Here is a 19150-nt window from a genome sequence, read left to right as displayed (position 1 = left end):
GTGACGCTATCTCATAAAATGATGTCTCTGCCCTCAGGACTCGATGATTGGCTGGTTAGTCTCAAAGCAGATTTAAAGAGGTAGCAATGTGCTTGTTTTTTTGTTTTTTGCTTAATATCTTGTCAGATGTAGATATCAGTGTTTGGTTTTGTTTTTATCTGGAGCGGTGCCCGAATGGTTCATTGCTGGAATTCATTTGCAACATGTGAGAGACATAAAATTAGAAAACAGTTCAGAATGTTGAATGAGGAATGGACATTATTTTAAATGTGCAATATAAACAAATAATTGTACCCCATAATGCACAGTAACTAAGAAAAGTCAAATCTTAAATATACATTAATATACATGCATGACTATTTATACATGCCTCCATTTAAAGTGCCTCACATAAACCTCAAATAAAGTTCAGAAGGTATAGTATGCTTTTCCAAACAATCGTATACATTTTTTTTCTGGTGCACTTTAACTTGGTCAGACTCAGTTCAAAGGTCAAATGTAAATCAGTTCATGATTCACATTTAGCATGTGTTTTGAATGTCATTGGTTAATCTGAGCACAGTCTGATGCTCAGTTATAAGAGATTGTGCACACTTTATCTCAGTTGTTTAGTTTTACTTCCCTTCTATGAAAGATGTTTGTTTGTTTCCTTCTATAAGATTTATTTTGGCGTCATTGCTTAATATCACAAAAACTGGCATTTGAACAGGGGTGTGTAGACTTCTTAGAGCCACTAATTTCAGTGGCCCAGCCAGGAACCTTGATTGCAAAGTGAACACAAAACATCAATAAATTCTAGGAACTATTTGTCCCAGGAATATTTATTTCTTGAAATTTGGATGTGAAAGCAGTTTACCTTATTATTACCACCAGAGGACGCCACTGAATTGTCATGCTTGTTTGAGTTGATCTCTTGTAGGTTGAAGTAGATTCAACTGTTTAAAGACACTGAAGTGATTGGTTTCTAAATATGTTCGTAGTTCGTACTAATTAAAAAATAATAATAATCAATTCAATTCACAATTTTTCTTTAATTCTTTATTAAAAAACAAAAACAAATGAAAGGGGACATAAAGAAGTGAAACAATATCTGCCCCTGATCAACACACACACCAAAAAAAAATATAAAAAATCAACATAAAATAAATGACAGTAAGCAGTCCAGATGCTTTCAAGGTAACAATTAAACAAAATGATTCAAAAGTATGACAAAATATTACTGAATTGTTGAAATATAAAAAAACACTTTTTCACCACCATTTCAGTTGCCTGGATTTTTTGGGTGGGGCTCAAACCAATTGGTTTGAGTTGGCCCTCCACCATGAGCCCACCACTGAGTGTAGTAATTTTCTACCACTACAGCATGCAGTTGTCTAGCAGTTAGATCTACAGCCATAAAAAAAATGCATCTTCCCTGGACAGAACAGCTCCGTGTAATTCCCAAAGTTTATTTCTTGTGCTATTCAGGATAGAATAGAAGATGAAATGCAACACATTGTGGGGTCTATGCCGAGCAGGATGTGAACTCAAATGTCAGTCAGTGACTCAGTGAGAGCCACAGCCATCACTGTATTGAACGGCTAACTTTCTCTCAAGCGTGTCCTTTGTGTGAACCCACACAACAGGCCACAAGCTCGTCAGTCTCGTTCGGAAGGCTTCACCCTGATCATCACCAAGGTGAAGAGACAGAGTGTCACATGATGTTTCTAACTGACAGCGTCAGGATAAGAACAAAGATAGTGTGGATGTCCTCGGGTTTCAGGGCTCAATTTTTAATCAGATCTCTCAGGTTGCTTCCGGGTGATGGGATGGAAGGAGCATCCTCAAATATGTCACATGAGCAGAACTACAAATTCACATTTTCATATAAATTTAACCATGAATATTGTCAGTCATCTCGGTCATGGAAATCCACAACAGTTGAAATGAGGCAACTGGACTCTTGTACGTTTTACCTTTAATCCAATGTGCCCTAGGTGATGTTTGTTCATCTCTGTGTCCCCTACGATTTGATGGCAACCAATTCAGGGTGTACCCTGTCCGAAGCCAGCTAGGACAGGCTCCAACACCCCTGCGACCCTTTTGAGGAATAAGCTGTTGTCATGTCTGGGTGGTCACGCCAGGCTTAATTTTGAGTTCATGACCTGTTAAGTTTGGGTTCATGGCCGTGAGGTTAAGTGTCTGTTATGTACTGATGTAACAAGTGTCTGTTTTGAATTGATGTAACAGCATCTAGTTTCAACTGGTTTTAAGTTATGTGACAGCTATGTGATGTCAGGAGCTTTGTGATGTCAATCTTTAATCCTTTACTTAGTCACAACCAATCAGATGGATTCACTGTCTGTAAGAGCGGTCTGAGAAGTGTTTGTCGGATTATTACTTCTGTTACCACTGTCCACTGTGCAACTCTCTTTGTTTCTCGTCTAGTCAAGTTTGTTCCAAGCCTCTCGATGTGAATACATAGTTAAAATGTTATTTGTGTCTGCGCTTTGGGATCCAACCTTCAGCACATGACAGCGGTTAAGAAAATTGATGTATGGATTTTACGACGATCTCCCCTCTATCTACCTTTAAAAGTGTCTTAAAACTCATCTGTATTCTTCAGCTTTTGGCGCACCATGAGACTTAACATTATTTTGGTGCTTTGTAGTGTGTGCTGTATTTTGTGTTATGAATTTATGTTTATGTATTTGTTTGTTTGTATATTCACTTTGTTCAGTTGTTATTAATTTATTGATGTAAATTTTATTTACTTGTATACTTACTTATAATGTTTGTTTTGTTCTTGTTTTACTTATTCTTTACTGCATGCCCGATTTCTGTTCCATATACAGTCTTCCCTCGCTATAACGCGGTTCACTTTTTTTTTTTTTTTTAAGTACAATTTTGCATATTTTTTTTACAGTAATATACCCATTTTATAAAATTTATGAAGGTTTGAACATTGTCAAAGTTTGAACAAGAGAGAAATGTGAGAACATGTAAATGCCTCAATGAGAAAAGTGTATAAATTGCGCGGTCGGGGATTTTAGAGCCTTAAAACATTTATAAGAGTTGTAAAACATAAAGCTAACTACTTCGCGGATTTCATTTATTGCGGGTATTTTTTGGAACCTAACCCCAGCGGAAAACGAGGGAACACTGTACAGCATTTTGTATATGCAATGCTTGTTTTAAAGTGCTTTATAAATAAAGTTGAGCCAGTAAATTCCTGTAAATTAGAATACAAAAAACGCCTGTAAACTAACTAGATTCCAGTGAATTATTTTCTTTCTTTAAAATATTAAATAACTATTATTTATATACAGTAAAAACACTTGTAGAAAAATACAGTAATATACTGTAATAGATTTTCACAGTAATTTAATGACATTTTACAAGACTTAGCTGGCAAATTTTTCCCAGTTATTTCTTGTAAATTCTACAGTCAATTTGTTACTGTGTATTTATTACTCCTTTGTGTATGCCACATACACTGCTGTCATTCAACTGTGTTATGTGATAGTTGTGGGAGTTTATTTATTTATTTATTTATTTATTACTAGTTTTAGTTTTAATTTCCATTTTGACTTATTAACATTTCAAATTCTGTTAATTTTAGTTTTAATGGTGGGCTTGCTATTTGTTTTATTTTATTCCTTTGTTTCTCTTTAGTTTAATTAGGCTTAAATTTCTTTTTGTAATTTGGGGTATTTCTCTTAACAAAAAATGGTCACAATAATTACTGTAGAGTAATAAAAATTGAATTTTAGAATGAATTGTTAAGTTAGTACAGATGTACAACATTCACAAATCAAATATAAAATTCAGCAGAGCCCAAAAAAACAGCTTTCAAATCAACCCAAAAAGCTTACAATAATTATATATACCGTAAAATTAATTGTTCAAGATGGCAACAAAAGATATTTTCATTCTAACGTTTTAATTTGTTTTATGAACAAATACTGTATTACAATTTGAGTTACCGTTTTTTTTAAATTAACCTTTGTTTGTCTAATTTCAATTAATAAAAATGTTTTTAAATTTTTCATAATTTTCATACTTCGTTAGTTTTCTAAGACGACTATCAACTATCATTATCATAACCTTGACATCTATGCATTTATTTATTTATTTTTATTTAATGTGCTGTTACATGATAACAAAAACATGTTTCCCTTTGTTTCCCTCGCTTACAGACATCTTTCAGCGTGGGGCTGCTTAGCGTGGCTATGGTTGAATCCAATTATGAGTTGCCAAGCCACTAGTTGGGCCATAGCTTTTGAGGTGTCGCTTGGGGGTTGGAGAGAGTTGGAGGGGATGCAGATTGCGAGATCTACTCACCAGGCAAGACAAATGGACTTGATGTAATGATCACAATGATGATGAGGCAGTTCGTGTGAAAATTTGGACTCAGTAAAATGAGGTTTTAAAGTTACCCCCAAGTGCACGTGTGTCCAAGTAGCCTCCCCTGCTGCAGGAGGATGGTACGGCCCATGTTACCAAGGTGAGTGGACTGCTTAGTGGGAGAGGCCATATCAGCCCAACTCATTGTGTTCACACAGAATGTCCGCTTTGAACCTCTCTGGACATGCTGGGATTCCACTCACAGGTACTTCCTGTTTCCCTCCATATATTGTGCTTTTTTTTAATCTGCTCTGATAAAATCATGTGCTTTAAAGAGAAGAGGGATTACATCAAATAATGGTGTGTGTGTTAGTCTGTTAGAGATAATAACAGCTAGATAACACCAGAAAGTTTAGGATGAATGATTGGTGCTTTGTTCTAAGGTTTGTGCTTAGAACTGAATAGAATTATCAGATTTTACAGCTGTCTTTAGCACATGTTGTCATACTCTCATGCTTAATTTTCTGGTACAGGCAATGGCACTCAGATAAGCCCAGCCATGATGACTGTGGCAGTTTGCTTTGTGTTGTTGTGTTTGTAGATGACCACTCATCCGTTAGCCCCATAGCTGCATATTTTGGCCCTGTTGTCAGCAAGCTGTTGAATCAGAGGGGCTCAGATGCTCAGGTGACGGAAGTCGAAATGACACTTGCCAGATAATGAGTGATTGGATGATGCATTGACATGCCTTCTGTTTTCAAGGGTGTAGATCTTGCAGTATCCTAACCCGGTGGAGGACTTTCACAATGATGGAGATCAGGCTGAAATTGTTTGCTGTCTCCACAGGGTAAACATTCTTGTTCAGATGCGCCTACGTGCTCACAAGGACACAGACTCATATGAAAAACAGAACTCTGGACTGTGAAATATATGTTCTTGACCCTTTGAACCTCGAAAGGACCCAACTTTCACACACATAATTTATGAAAAGTTTGTACATGACAGTCTTACTGCCTTCGATTGAGTGTGAGCTCCTTTCCAAAATCCTAGATTACAGCAAGGACACTGTGCTGGACAATAGCTCCTCCCCTTCTTTCAAATCCCCCTTTATAATCCCTGCAGAGATCTACCATCAGCAGAAGGTGTGTTGCACTTGTTAGTACAATGCCACAAACTCTTGTGTTACACTGGTATGAAAGCATAGCTTTGTTGCAGGCATAGCTGTGGGAACGTGACATGAACGTGCATCTTATCCAAGTCTTCAGTAGACTGAAAGTACTCATGCAATAGGTAAGTTTTTTTTCTGTATTCAATATTTAATGTCATACCTTCTCCTGTGATGCCCCAAGTTGATCACCTTGAGCTCTGATATGCCTTGATAGCTCTGTGTTTGAGTTAGTATTGTAAGAATCACAAGTATTCTTGTCCAGTTGTGAGTATTGCCGTTTCGAGTCAGTTGAACATCTCTTCTGGTGTGGGATAGACTCCCTGACAATGGACAAAAACACCTAGTTGCATTTGCATTGTGGATCAGCTTGTTGGGGGGGGGGGGCAACACAACACTTACTTGTGTGTCACACTGATGTTTGACTGTCAAAGTAAGAGTACCTTTACAAAAACTGTGGCACAATCTTCTGCCTTCTGGAAGATGCAGAAAAGATAGATCAGTTCCTATCATACTGTCGTACATATAACTACATGTCATGTTACCTTCTGGCTTGCGTTCATAAACATATTAGCCTGATTACTGCGGCAGCTAGAAACTTTTCCACATGAAGTGAGAGCATGGCAGGAAAGGAAAATGCCTCCCTGCATTCCTCAGTGGAAAGAATGTGCTTCCATCACAGCTTGGCAGTGTCAAACCATGGGTAGGACCGTTTAATGATTATGTTGACATTCGGTCAGCAACAACCAAAACAATTATAGTCACCTTGTAAAACTGGTGAAAAAGATTCTTCACATCCCAGTAAAGGTAATTTATTTCACTTGTTCATCCTGACAAGTTGCATGTATTTCCATTGTAAGCCTCATTTTGTCCACATGACTTTCCCTGATTTCCTGAGTGTGAGATAGTTTGGTGTAAACTTAAGAATTTAGAGTTCACCAAAAGCTTCATGGTGTTTGGGTTGACACAACCAGGGGAATTATTAATGTCGGTTCTTGTCTTATCAACCTGCTTTAGAAGTCGAAGTGTTGGTGGTCTGCAATCATCCTCTCTTTTTTCCCTTTTCTCTGCATTTACTCGTCATTATCAGGGCTAAAATGGTTGATGTTGTATCACCACACACCATGCCATCAGAAAGCGAGGTTCTTGTGGCAAGGTGCTTTCTGACCAAGATTTTGCGAAGCTCTATGAGGTACAATTACGTAGCTAGCATCCTCTGATCACATAGCGCTCAGGGCTGGAGAATGGAGAACGTATCCTCCATTGTTCTGCTTCTCTAGTTTTAATTCCCTGTGTCATGACTGCTTGTCAAATGAATAGACATTTTAGTACATTCCTACATGAATGATAAAGCGTCATTTTTTGTTCAACATGCCAACCAGGAAGAATCGCCTCAAAGGGTATGTAAGACCAATTTAGATGGTGTGAAATATACCACAATTTTTTTTTTTCCATACCTTTTAATCTTGTTCTGCAAGTCTGCCAAGATAGTGAAAGAGAGACAGTCTTCAATTTGCAGACATGATAAGTGCATTGGTTTCTGGCATTCTGCTCAACAGGAAGAATGATCCGAGCTCTCGCCCTCATTCCTGGCACTCCTCCAAGCTGATAGTGGAGGAGTCTGAGCTCCTTGGCAAAGAGACCACCACAATACCAGTGTGGCAGCAAAAAGAAGCAAGGTGGGTCTGAAAAGTTTGTATGCAAGGGATTCCCTAAGTTTCTTCCAGACCTCATCAACTCAAAGTAATCTTTATGCACTACTGTAGTGACGACAATGGCCATTAAAATGGTGCTTTAACTCCAAATGCTCATGTGATCTTTCATCACCAGGCTCAAGGAGTTATCCTGTCAAACAGACCAGAACCAGCATCAACGAACTGGCCAGCTCAGCACAGCGGGCAACATGGAGAAACTGGAGCGTCCTGCTCATCCTTTCCCACCAGATCGCGTTTCCCCGACGAAATATACTAGCATCAGTGAGCCTAACAGTGGTTCAGAAGGCAGAAGAGACACATTCAGCTGTTTCTCCAGTGGATCCAACTCTCTCGTTCGAGACTCAAGCTCACTTGGCAGAAAGGGAACCAGTGCAGAAAACATTTTTTTCAAAGGTCTTCAAGATGAAGGGCCCTTTACAGTGGAGCGCCCCGAGTACTTTCATACTCCTTGCCAGGAGGGGCATTGGTTCGGTAAACAGAATTCCTCTTGGATGTCAAGTAGATTTAGGCCCAGCATTGGTTCAGTGTGGCAGGTACCAGAAAAGAAGAAGTCCAAGTCTCCTCCTGCACCTCCCACTTTGCGCAATGACGGTTGTGTTGCCACAAGCATGTTGGCATACCCTGAGGGATCTGAAAAAAATCCAATGACTTACCGCAGGTCAGTTGAATGGCTGGTTGAAGGTAACAAATTTCAGCTGGAAACAAACATTAAGTCCAGATGTAGCGTCACATCAGAAAAAGACTTTTTCCATCCCAGCAGAGCAGGTGAACACAACCAACTCCACCCAAACAAACATTTCTCATTGTCCAGCACTGATGTCAGGCAATCTCATTATGCCAGCAGACATCCCCACCAGAAACAGTACAGTGACGAGAACCCCTTTTATCCCCAGACATGCTTTGCACCTCGCCCCAAGATTCAGAGTGTTGGAAGTTATTATCGCAGTTTACAGGACCTGCCCATGAAGGCCCCCAGCCGTAAATTGGTCTGGTGCTCCTCAGCCTCTGTGGCTGACACAAACCTAGAAAACAACAGATACTCTGGTTCGGTAAACAAAAAGGGAACGCACCAGTCAGTCCACCCAGAAAATAAGGGGCACAATGGTCTTATGAAAAATGCTTCCCTTCTTGACCCCCAAATCTCTGAACACTCTCACTGCCGTGGGCCACCGGATGCCACGAAGAGAAATGAAGGACACATTAACAATAAGAAAATAATTTCCCCAGCTCATCAAAGTTGTAATCACAAGGTTAGTCTTTCAAGTTTTCACGACCCCTGGGTACCACAAGAAGATCACCGAATATCCCCCTTGGAAACCCCATTGCTTCATTCACTGGCACAGGAGAGCAGAATTCAAATGGAAGTTACACCAACAAGTAATGTATCATCCCAGAATCTCTGTGATTCCATGGTTGCCAGTGGTGGAAAAAACAGTCGGCGTGGTGACCGTTATGCCACTACACTGCGGAATGAAGTGCAACAGAAGCGAGCCCAGCTGCAAAAAAGCTGTAGTGCTGCAACACTGACTTGTGATATCCAGGATGATGACTCCGCAGAGTGGAAATACGCAGAGCCTTCTATATCATGTAGCAAATCCCCCTCAAACACCTACAAAGACAATCTTAAAGAGGCGCAAGCTAGAGTCCTCCAGGCTACGTCTTTTCAGAGACGTGATCTAGAACCCCTTGGAGAAGATGCACCGGTGCTAAAAACCTCTAATGGACGAATTAGAGGACGTAAACGTTTCCACTTAGCCAAACGTATGCATTCCTTCTCCGAACCTGACAAAATAGATAGAGTCGGAGTGGACAGAGAGCATCAAGATGGACCTGAGGCCTCATCCTCTGAGGCCAAGCCGGCATTTTCTAAACCAGTTAAGCCAATGTCAACATCCAATAAAGATTTGAATCGAAGTCAACTTAGGGTTGTAGAAACCAAAGAGAAATGGACATTGGGGGAAACTCAGGAGACTCATTCATCTGTAGAAACCAGCTGCCTCATCCCCCCAGGGATGTTGGTCCTACAGGAGCAACAGAAGCTTGGAACATTTGCTGAGTACCAAGCCACATGGAACACACAGAAGAGAACAAGATCTGAGGCCAAGATCCAAGGCAGGTATTACTCGGCAGAGAACATCTTGGATACTGAAGCTGGGGAAACGGCAACTTGCTTCCACGAAAGATCCAGATCTTCTCCCTCCGCAGACTTTTGTACTCAGGTGAGTCAAGGATGCAGGTTATATTGCCTGATTCTTCACGCTGAACAACACGAAAACATTCATTTCTTCTGCAGAATATTCCATCCATGTGGAAAGGTCTTCAAGGAGAGCAGAGTAATTGCGATACAAGGTAAATTTAGTGAGACAAGAGGAAGACCTAATAAACTAATTTTGGGGTGACTGTGAGTGGAAGCTGGAGAACCAAGAACAAAAATGTCTTTGTAACTAAATTTAAATAGTAGCACAAAAAGGACTCAGAGCATAAAGTCTCTGGACACTACATCTAAATGTCTGTTTTCTATTTGACCACTAGAAACAAGGCCCCAGTCCCAGGCATCACTGACCAACAGACCAGCCCAGATGCTGTCAACGCGACCTTAGCAGTCTCCTCTGATCCTTGTAGCATGAGTCCTGTCCTTGACTCCCAGCAGCCAACCCAGCCACTACATGTCAATGCTATCTCACCCTCTAGACCCCATTTAGGCCCAGAAACTTGCTTATCACGGGACTTACTCTCAACGGTCCTTGCGGACCTTGAAATTCTTCAGCCTCTGTCCAGTTTGGATCCCACTACAAAGACTCCCACCGCTCCTGGCTCTCCTTGCCTTTGCACAATGCCTCAATCTGAAGGGAGAAGAGAGGATGCAGAGAGCAAGAAGGGGCAGTCAGCATCTTCCTCCTATTTATCCCTTGTAGCGAACACCCCTCATGTTACCTCGCCACTTCTGAGGCTGATGGACAAACAGCCGGCTGTGTCCGTGCAGGAGGATTCCCCTCTTCGGTAAGTGGCTTATCTGAAGTGCTTCAGATCTGCATCATCTCCTTGCCTTCTTGTTACGTAATGGTTTGCTGCTCTAGTCATACCAACTTTACTTGAAGAAAAGAAGATTTCATTGCAAAGTACCAAATTACTGCACAAGCTTTTTGAAAATTTTGGGACTGTGTTTCTTTTCAGGTCTGAAAATGACTCTAAGCTCTCCGATGGTATGATGGACATAAGCAGTTCAGGGGGGGGAATTCTTGTCTCAACCTACTCACCTCAGAGCAGCAACACTTCTGGCATCCTGAATCCACACTCAGACATCACCTCAGTGGATGCCAACGAGACATTGCCCTCATCATTCAATGTCTGTACACAGCAATCTACTAAGGACCTGGGATGTGGATCAGAGCAGTGCAAAGACCGCATTCCTGAGTCAAACCTAACGGGGGAAGAAGACGCAAAAACACAGCAGCTGGTCAGGGATATAATGGGTAAAGACAAATCCCTGGTGGAGATCTTAGATCAGACTGGAAGGAAGACCACAATGGACCTGATGGAGGGACTATTTATCCAAGAGAAGCAGATCCTGGAGGGGTCCCAACAACGTAGAAGAACCTCTAGCGGCTCCAGGCAGCCCACCACAAGCAGGTCGGTATTAAGCCCACCTCACGGATGGATGGATGGATGGATGGATGGATGGATGGATGGATGGATGGATGGATGGATGGATGGATGGATTGTTTTTCTGGTGACCAATTCAGGGTGTACCATACAGAAGCAGGTTTACGTCCATTGATCTAGGTCAGTACAGACGGTCCTTCTCAGTTCGTGTATTTTTCCGAGGCTTCGTGTCATTAAGCACTCACCGAAAATGTGGGCATCCGTCTACAATGGGGCCACCTGAAAGACGGAAGTACCTACCTCTGACAATCTCATCTGATTGTTTCAATAATGTCATTTAGAGATATGAAACAAGCACCCTTTTCTGGCTAACACAATAATGGGGTAAATCCAAGTTTCCACACATCAGCGCCGTTTCCGGCTACTGCTGGCCACGTTCCAACAATCGCACCCCCACCCCTGCAACCCCCCCCCCAAACCGGCTTCTCAGCTCTCTGAAGTGCTTCGCACAACTGAGACAGACACACCACACACTCGTACCCGTCAACGGGAACGCGCAACTGAGGGGCAAAGTCGGAAGCGCAAGTATTGTGACGCAGCCCACATGTCACAAACTGGAACCGGAATCAAAGCTGATGTGGGAAAACCCGGAAGTCCTGCCTCCTCCGTGGCATATACCCCATAGAAGTGCAGTCAGACTGATCTTCCTTTGTCTCTGGTGTGTATGTCCATGCTGTTAGGAGAGATGAGGAGGATCTATCTGCAGCGGGTTCCCTGGTTCCCAGCTCCTCATACTACAACACGTCAGCTCCAAAAGCTGAGCTTCTAATCAAGATGAAGGACATGCAGGAACAACTGCTGCAACAGGACTCTGAAGATGAGCTGGATGTAGACCTAGCCAGTAAAAAGGTATTACATCCTTACAATTCCCGACCTGAAAGCAGGTTTCCAAACCTTTATTGAGTCATGGCATTTAACATTAGAAAAGAAAATCTCAGCACACCACCAAACAAAAATGCCACAAAAAGTTCATAGTTCATACACTGGTTTGTTATGTACCTGTGGCTATGTAGTGGAAGACCATAAATAGTTGAACGAAGAGGAATTATTTGCAGTAAGTACCAGTAAATAATTTTCAGACTAATAAGGTAAAACTGGATAATTTCCCCCGGCACACCTGATGTTCTCTCACGGTGCAGTCTTTGGGAATTAATTAATAAGTAAAATAAATTACTAAATTAAGTGAATTTGCTTCGGAATCTCTCCAGCAGGAACTGATCTCAAGCCTGGCCAAGAAGCTGGAGGTGCTAAGGGAGGCACGACAGAGCCTGCAGGAGGACGTAGAGGACAACGAGGCTTTGGGCAGCGAGGTGGAGAATACTGTGCAACGTTTATGCCTGCCCAACCAACTGGACAAGTTCAGGATGTTTGTGGGTGATCTGGACAAAGTCGTGAGCCTGCTGCTGTCCCTTTCGGGTCGGCTGGCGCGTGTGGAGAACGCTCTCAACAGTCTGGAAGATGGCGCTCCCTTGGAGGAGAAGGTAGTTTCTTGTACATTCAAGCCCTAGTGTGTACTTTAGCGCCATCCAGTGGTGAACTAATAATTAATTGAATGTAAAAAAACAACAACGATTGATTTCAATAATATGCAAAAAAAAATCTTCCATCACATCAAAGTATTTTTTATATAACCATAGGTATAGTAATCACTTATATTACATGTCTGTATCGTTGCACCAAACAAGAGGCTGTCATGTTACACCACTACGGATGCCCAAAGGACAACTTCGCAAACGTAGTTAGCCCGGGTGGAGCTTCCATCAAGTATCGGACCCAGTGGGTCGACCATTGCTTCCCTTCCACAGCTGGAGCCTGCAGTGGTCATCGCTGACTCCCGTGATTCAAGCTCCCGTCGCTTGTCACCTTCTGCTTTGCTCTCGCAAGCTTTTTTTTTTTTTTTTTTTTTTTAGCTTCTTCCCGTAGCCACTCTTGTTAGCCACTCCAGCCTATGGCTCCAACTAACTCCAGCTAGCGGCTCTTGTTAGCTGTTCCGGCTAATTTTGGCTCGCTCAGTCTTGCGGAGTCGCTCATTGTGCTTCACAGCAGCTGCCAAGTCGTCGTCGCTCGCCAAGATGCTCGTTTGCTCACGCAAATTAGAATTGGTGGTAGGCTTGCCAAGTGTGATCTCTCTGAGCCACCGTAGTGTGTGTGCTTCTAAATGCACACATGTTGGTTGCATTCTATGACATAGCGACACCCAGTGGTCACTTTTTACACAGTGTGGCTTGAACGAGAACAGTGAGCGATCAGAGCAAAGCTCATTTAAATATTGAATTTTAATAGGAAATCGAGCTGTCCGAGATGTCAGGCATTTAAGACCAGAATGAATAGCTTCATAAAAAAAAAAAGTGTGGCATGGGACCCTCAACTTACTTGCCTATTCTTCCACTATGGTCTGTGGTCCATGCATCTTGTCTCATAAAATATTTCTTGTAATTTAATTTTGTATGTATTGTATGTATTAGTCAAAGTGTATATTTTACTTAGGAAATGATCAATGTAAAAGAAATAGTTGCCAAAACTAGAATAATGAAGTTAAACTACAAATACAGGAAAATTCTACTCAAGTACAGTAATTAAGAGTATTTGTAGTCTTTACAATACCAGCAGATGTGTTTTTTTTCGAGCCCTGTGGGCCCAAGACTGGTTACTATCACGTTTTTCTCTAATTTACCATGTTCAGTTAACAGATGTCCCTTCTCTCCTATCAGCGCACCCTGACTGAGAAGCGCAAATTGCTAATGCGGCAGCACGAGGATGCCAAGGAGCTGAAGGAGAACTTGGACCGCCGGGAGCGTCTGGTGTCCTCTATCATGGAGGCCCACTTGGACCCTGAGCGCCTGGATGACTATCGCCATTTTGTCAAGATGAAGTCTGCGCTCATCATTGAACAGCGCAAACTGGAGGACAAAATCAAGCTTGGCGAGGAGCAGCTCAAGTGCCTATTGGACAGTCTGCCGCTGGAGCAGAGGTCGCAGTTTTAAAATAAAAATAAGAAGGAGCTGTCCACTGGTTTCTGGACTATAGTTACACTCTAACTGGTAACATTGCCACCGGTCGTGTAGCCTACTAAGGTTTTTTTCATTTTGCACATGATGTATCATGCTTCAATGTATGTACTGTACAGTTATGTGACAGTGCTCAATGTTATAGAATCAATGCACTTTTGGAATGCTGTGATTTTAATGAGATTATTGGTTTAAATGTCTTGTATTTTATTCCCTAGGTATTTAATGGCATAAATCATAATATATACTGTAGCTGGGAAAGAACTGCAGCAGAACTTGATGTATGCCTTTGTGAATGATGAAGTCCACCGTAAAATGCACAGGGAAAAAAAGGTTTTTCTCAAAGTGTGCAAGGCAGTCCTGATATGTTTACCACATACAAAAGAACTGGTTCCGTTCATATTTTGTACATTGACATTGTTACATATTCTGTAAAGTCTCGATGGAAACACTGACATACAAAAAAAGTTGTTTTGAATTCTTTGTTACTTTTTCACTTTAGTTTAGTTTTCGTATTATTATTAGTTTTTTTTATGTGTATTGTGCGCAATATTTAAAAAACACCATTGAAGCGACGTAAACTGAGGGTGCTTTTGTTGTTGGTGGTTTTCTACTCAACAAGACTTCAGACATCTGGGTGCAGTTTCTAGTGACAAACAGGTATTCACTGTAGTGTGACACTGATTTAAAAGCCTCCAGCTGGAACTCGCGTGTCTGGTCCTTTGCCAGGACTTGTGTACAATACCTATCAATTGGCACGGTGCAGCCACACCTCATGTACCCTTTCACCAGGGCAAATGCAATAAAAGGATCAGGTGATCGCTACTTTTTGTTTCCTGTTGTTCAGTCCATTTAGAAAGATGTCAAGACAGCAGTGTAGTACTGTGTATGACTGATAACAAGCTGAGCAAAAGCACTATAACAGCAGGCACTGTAAATCATTTACAGACAGTAGCATTGGATCTGACTTACCCGGTAAGAGGACAAGGAAGTTTCACTTAGTCTGAAGACGTTCGTTCTACAGGTACCAAGAAAGCAGGTGCGTGATTCTAAAATAAGTGACTGGTTTCATGTTTGATTTGGCCCTGTGTTGTCATTCTTCTGTGTGTTCACCATCTTAGGCTGGGGCCCGAGTGATGGAGCTTAGCCACAGATTCAAGTGCAAGTAAAGTCAGTTGACTCTTGATGTGGATTTGTTCGTGAAATTGTGCACTGGCGATGAGCCGCTCCCACCCCCAGCTCTATGCTTTATGGCTGGGTTGCATGGGATGGACTCTAACTGCCGTAGCCCTCGGACTGGTCCAGTGGAGGGTTTGGTTGGTGCACGACAGCGAAGCGATCAGCTCAGGGGTCGCATGGGTCGGCGTGTGGAGGGCTTGCTTCAACAGTCACACGCAGGTGAGCCCCGGTTTCATGGTCAGGCACTGTGGGTCCATCAGCCTGTCAGAGGCGTCCACACCACCCGAGATCGCAGCAGCTCAAGTCCTCATGCTCCTTTCTCTGCTGGTGGGGCTACTGGGGAACAGCGGTGGTGTTTACGCCTTCAGGAACGCCTACTTTGGCTTGGAGACTAATACGGCCAACTGCTTTTTAATCACTGGAGCACTGTTCTTATCAGCTTCTGGGATGTCTCTCTTGCCCCTCGCATGGAATTTGAGATCAGTTTTGGCCAATCAGACCATCGCGTTCCCCCCTGGATTCAAGATGCCCCGTGCCCCGGATTCTCAGCACGTGGGATGTGGCATTGCAGTGGGAATGGCGGGCATGGTTCTAATGGTATTGTCTGGGGTTATGTTCTGTAGATATGGGTTATGTCGAACAGTGAAATCACCAGTGAGGTCGCAATGTGATAGATCGGTTGAATATGATAACCCAGCATTTGACTCTCATGAACTTGCTAGGGATATTTAAATCAAATAATAATTTAAAAAAAAAACAACAAAAAAAACAATACAAGATCCTGCTTTGTCCTTTCATAAATATTTTATTTGGAAAAAAATGCTCATGAGAATGTCAAACCATCTGTATCAAGGTTCTTCTGAAGAACTAGCAATGTTTGGACTCCAGTAAAAGCTTTCAAAGTGTTGTTGCACACAACTCTGCAAGAGTGTGACCTTCCACTGGATCATCATCTTGGACATTTGCGGTTGAAGCGACGGTCGCCTGTTAATCCCTGAGTGTGCAAAGATGAATTATCTCCAGAAACTTCACACTATTGAATGTAGGATTTCAGAAGCAACGAGTGAAGCTCCCACCACAGCAATGTGTCCAAAAGGGTGCAGCAAGCAATTTATTTACATGGTGAAATCTTCCAATACGAGCAGTAAACCACACAGGAGATTAACAAGGCTTTATCAAACACTCTAAAACTGACACTAACATGTACAACCACAAATACAATTAGTATAAAAACAAATATTGAAATTATTTCAATACCAAATTATTTAATGGGAACCAGTTGCAAATGCAATGTAGACAGCGGTCTCCTTGACAAACTATTGCATCACTTTTCTGGAAGGAAACAGCGAGACTTTACAATTCTGTACAAGGGAAATGCAATGTTCAAAATAAAATACATCAAAAATTGTATGTCATTTAGTTACATGCAGCATTTTTTACATCCTGATGCTGTTGCTTGTCTAATCTGTGTATATGACATTACAGGACATGGCTTCTCTGCGAGTTGAAACCAAAAAGGCTCCTGTAAAAATAAATCATTGGAATGGTAACCTCACGCGTACCCCTGCAACACCCAACCCCAGTCCTTATCCCCACCTTGCTGTCCCGATGCATGGAAGCCCACATAGTTTTGATCCAGATGGTTTGAAAGTGAACAAATGCATTCATAAAAAAAAACAAAAAACTAAATGCGAAATAAAAAGGATGAAAACAAGAAGTTTAATCATTCCAAAGTCCGCCTGTCTGTTCTTGATATACCTCAATGACATCCTCATCTTCCATTCCCAACTGTCGAGAGAAGATCATGCATTTCAGCAAGATGCCTCAAATGTGAACCTAATGTAAAAGTGTTCAATTTTAATGCAAGTACCTCTTTTGGAGTTTGATTATCTGCGATTCTCTGGCCTTCAAACAAAAACCTGAGTGTATTTGCTGCGACGCCCTGCAACACACAGAGACAAACGGTTTCTATCACTCTGTGTGACAAAAGGTATAACTCAACTCAAATTTATTTATATAGCGCTTTCACACAGCCTGAGCTGTCACAAAGCGCTTTACAGAAACACAAAAAACAAACATAACATAAAACAATAACACTAATACAATACAATCACAACAAGTCAACATTCTTCCATTCCTACATGCACTTTGATGTTTGAAGCAGTTATAGATGAAAGATGACAGAATAAGTCTCCTTTCAGCAGTTGATCAGAGACATGATGTCACACACGTCGGCTACAAGCTAAGTTTGCTTATAAACAAGCAGCTAAAAAGAAGAAGAAAAAAAAGCAGCTACTGCGTTCGTGACGAGCACCATACACACAAAAAGAATGGTCCAATTTTCCAGTCTCATCCAAACTGCATCTCCTCCAAAATTAATATTAAAATGAAATAGGAAAAAATGTCATTAAACAGAATAAAGAACATACCACATATTGTTGTGAACGTTTTGAATGATAAAGTGGCGTGCAATTTGTTCAATTCAATTTTATTTTCAGTTCACGTCATGACAAATTGCGCAAGTTGTAGAACTTCTAACCTGTCTCTGGCTGTAAGAGTCCTTCAGCTTTTTCAGATGCGTCGTCATCTTCACTTTAAAATGAATTTCACTGCTGTCCTGTGGAACCAAAAGTGGTCGAACAATAACGTTGTCAACTCGTGCAATGCAAACCAACAAAAACAAAGTTCACAATATTGGGACAAGATTTCGAACATCTCCTACCTGACCGATCACCTTTAATTTGATGTACTCCCCATCCTTTTTATCCCCATAGTCTTGGCTCGATGGTTTTGTCTCCTACAAAATAACGAATACACAAACGTTAAACGTTGCGATCGTAAAAAGTTAACACAAAGGACCCTCAGAACGAACAGATAACGGTAAAAACGCCGCGGAAGTTTGTATTCCAAACGACTGTTTAAAATACATGTTAAGAAATTTGCCTTTGAAGTTTTGATCTCGATGCTAAACTGGACAATTTTTAAATAGAGTTTGGGCCTCTAGCTAGATACGTGAGCTAACACAGTTAGCATTCCAGAGCACAAGACACAAAGTTAGCCACTAAACACCGCGGTGTTGTTTTGCCTTACACGCAAGTACAGAGCAACAACTGCTAGCTGATCCTTTCATCTCACCGAATCTGACATGTTTCCCTATTTGGGCGATGAGAGAGATACAATATTAAAATCAGCAACGGCAAATAAACGTTGCTTTTTCTCTCACATAAGCACACTTAGCTTATCTCGGACGAGATGTTGTTAAATGTGAGTCACAGGAAACGGAAAAACGTAGTAGCATGGCTACACTTTCAAAATAAATTATGTTTCAAGCGTCACGGGCACAGGGCGGGAAACCACACGATATACTTCTTTTATAATAAGAAGGCTCTAAAAACTCAATACAGTACAGTACTTGTAAAATAAATGAATAATAATGATGATGATGATAATAATAATTATAATAATAATAATAATAATAATAATAATAATAATAATAATAGTAATTATTATTATTATTATTATTATTATTATTATTATGAAGTTATTTGGATGCATATATAATATTGTGTTTTTTTGTTGTTTTGTTGATTTGTTTCCTTATGTTGTTGTACACTAGTATACTAATATATAATGTTTAATTTTATTTATTTTGCTATGCTGTTCTGTACTTATTCTATAGATCAATAAAGCTGACTAAAAAAATAACAACAATGATACACAAAATAAGAATCACAAGCTGACTAAAAACAACAACAATGATACACAAAATAAGAATCACATGCTCGTCAAAGAACAGATGCTTTGGAAGAGATCGGGCATTTTTAGTCACGATCTTCATAATGTGTGTGAAACTGTGGGTGATTTAAAACAATGAAAAGTATGAGAAAATTAATTAATTTAGAAATTACATGTGGTTCAGAAAATGGATGCCATCGCCATGTATTTTATTGGAATGTATTTTTTTTCCTTCACAGTTGCAGGTTGTAAATTCTATTTAGTGGAATAGTGTCTCATTTTTTATTATTTCTTAATCTTTGGTTGTGTTTTTGTACTTTCAGCCAAAGAGGTCGGAGGCTATAACATGTCAAGTGTGC

General features: G+C 41.0%; 3 protein-coding genes across 8 annotated transcripts; 2 read left to right on the top strand and 1 right to left on the bottom strand.

Moving 5' to 3' along the window:
• Nucleotides 1-2373: 2373 nt before the first annotated feature.
• Nucleotides 2374-14702, top strand: LOC144013812 (protein Shroom2-like). Of its 6 annotated transcripts, XM_077513038.1 has the most exons (16): nucleotides 2374-2534; nucleotides 4179-4591; nucleotides 4928-5013; nucleotides 5089-5173; nucleotides 5377-5468; nucleotides 5542-5616; nucleotides 6582-6683; nucleotides 6874-6891; nucleotides 7051-7170; nucleotides 7322-9425; nucleotides 9500-9555; nucleotides 9739-10206; nucleotides 10381-10836; nucleotides 11550-11718; nucleotides 12078-12350; nucleotides 13581-14702. In XM_077513038.1, exons 7-16 carry the CDS (start codon nucleotides 6589-6591, stop codon nucleotides 13851-13853), a joined length of 4032 nt encoding a protein of 1343 aa, XP_077369164.1. In that variant the 5' UTR covers nucleotides 2374-2534; nucleotides 4179-4591; nucleotides 4928-5013; nucleotides 5089-5173; nucleotides 5377-5468; nucleotides 5542-5616; nucleotides 6582-6588; the 3' UTR covers nucleotides 13854-14702. The 6 variants fall into 6 exon arrangements, with proteins under 6 accessions (XP_077369164.1, XP_077369163.1, XP_077369169.1 ...); XM_077513037.1 differs by lacking the exon at nucleotides 2374-2534 and having other exon boundaries at nucleotides 4173-4591; nucleotides 4928-5468; XM_077513039.1 differs by lacking the exon at nucleotides 2374-2534 and having other exon boundaries at nucleotides 4502-4591; nucleotides 4902-5468.
• Nucleotides 14703-15095: 393 nt separating this feature from the next.
• On the top strand, nucleotides 15096-15935 carry LOC144015058 (claudin-34-like). The gene has a single exon (XM_077515375.1). The coding sequence runs from the start codon at nucleotides 15096-15098 to the stop codon at nucleotides 15786-15788; it is 693 nt and encodes a 230-aa protein (XP_077371501.1). The 3' UTR covers nucleotides 15789-15935.
• Nucleotides 15842-18346, bottom strand: sumo1 (small ubiquitin like modifier 1). The gene is made up of 5 exons (XM_077513036.1): nucleotides 18192-18346; nucleotides 17779-17853; nucleotides 17596-17673; nucleotides 16927-16998; nucleotides 15842-16844 (listed from the first exon to the last, which is right to left on the bottom strand). Exons 1-5 carry the CDS (start codon nucleotides 18201-18203, stop codon nucleotides 16776-16778), a joined length of 306 nt encoding a protein of 101 aa, XP_077369162.1. The 5' UTR covers nucleotides 18204-18346; the 3' UTR covers nucleotides 15842-16775.
• Between the last annotated feature and the right edge of the window lie 804 nt (nucleotides 18347-19150).

Source organism: Festucalex cinctus, chromosome 2 (assembly GCF_051991245.1).
Source record: "Festucalex cinctus isolate MCC-2025b chromosome 2, RoL_Fcin_1.0, whole genome shotgun sequence".
Lineage (NCBI taxonomy): Eukaryota > Metazoa > Chordata > Actinopteri > Syngnathiformes > Syngnathidae > Festucalex > Festucalex cinctus.
This window is presented reverse-complemented; position numbering and strand designations above follow the sequence as displayed.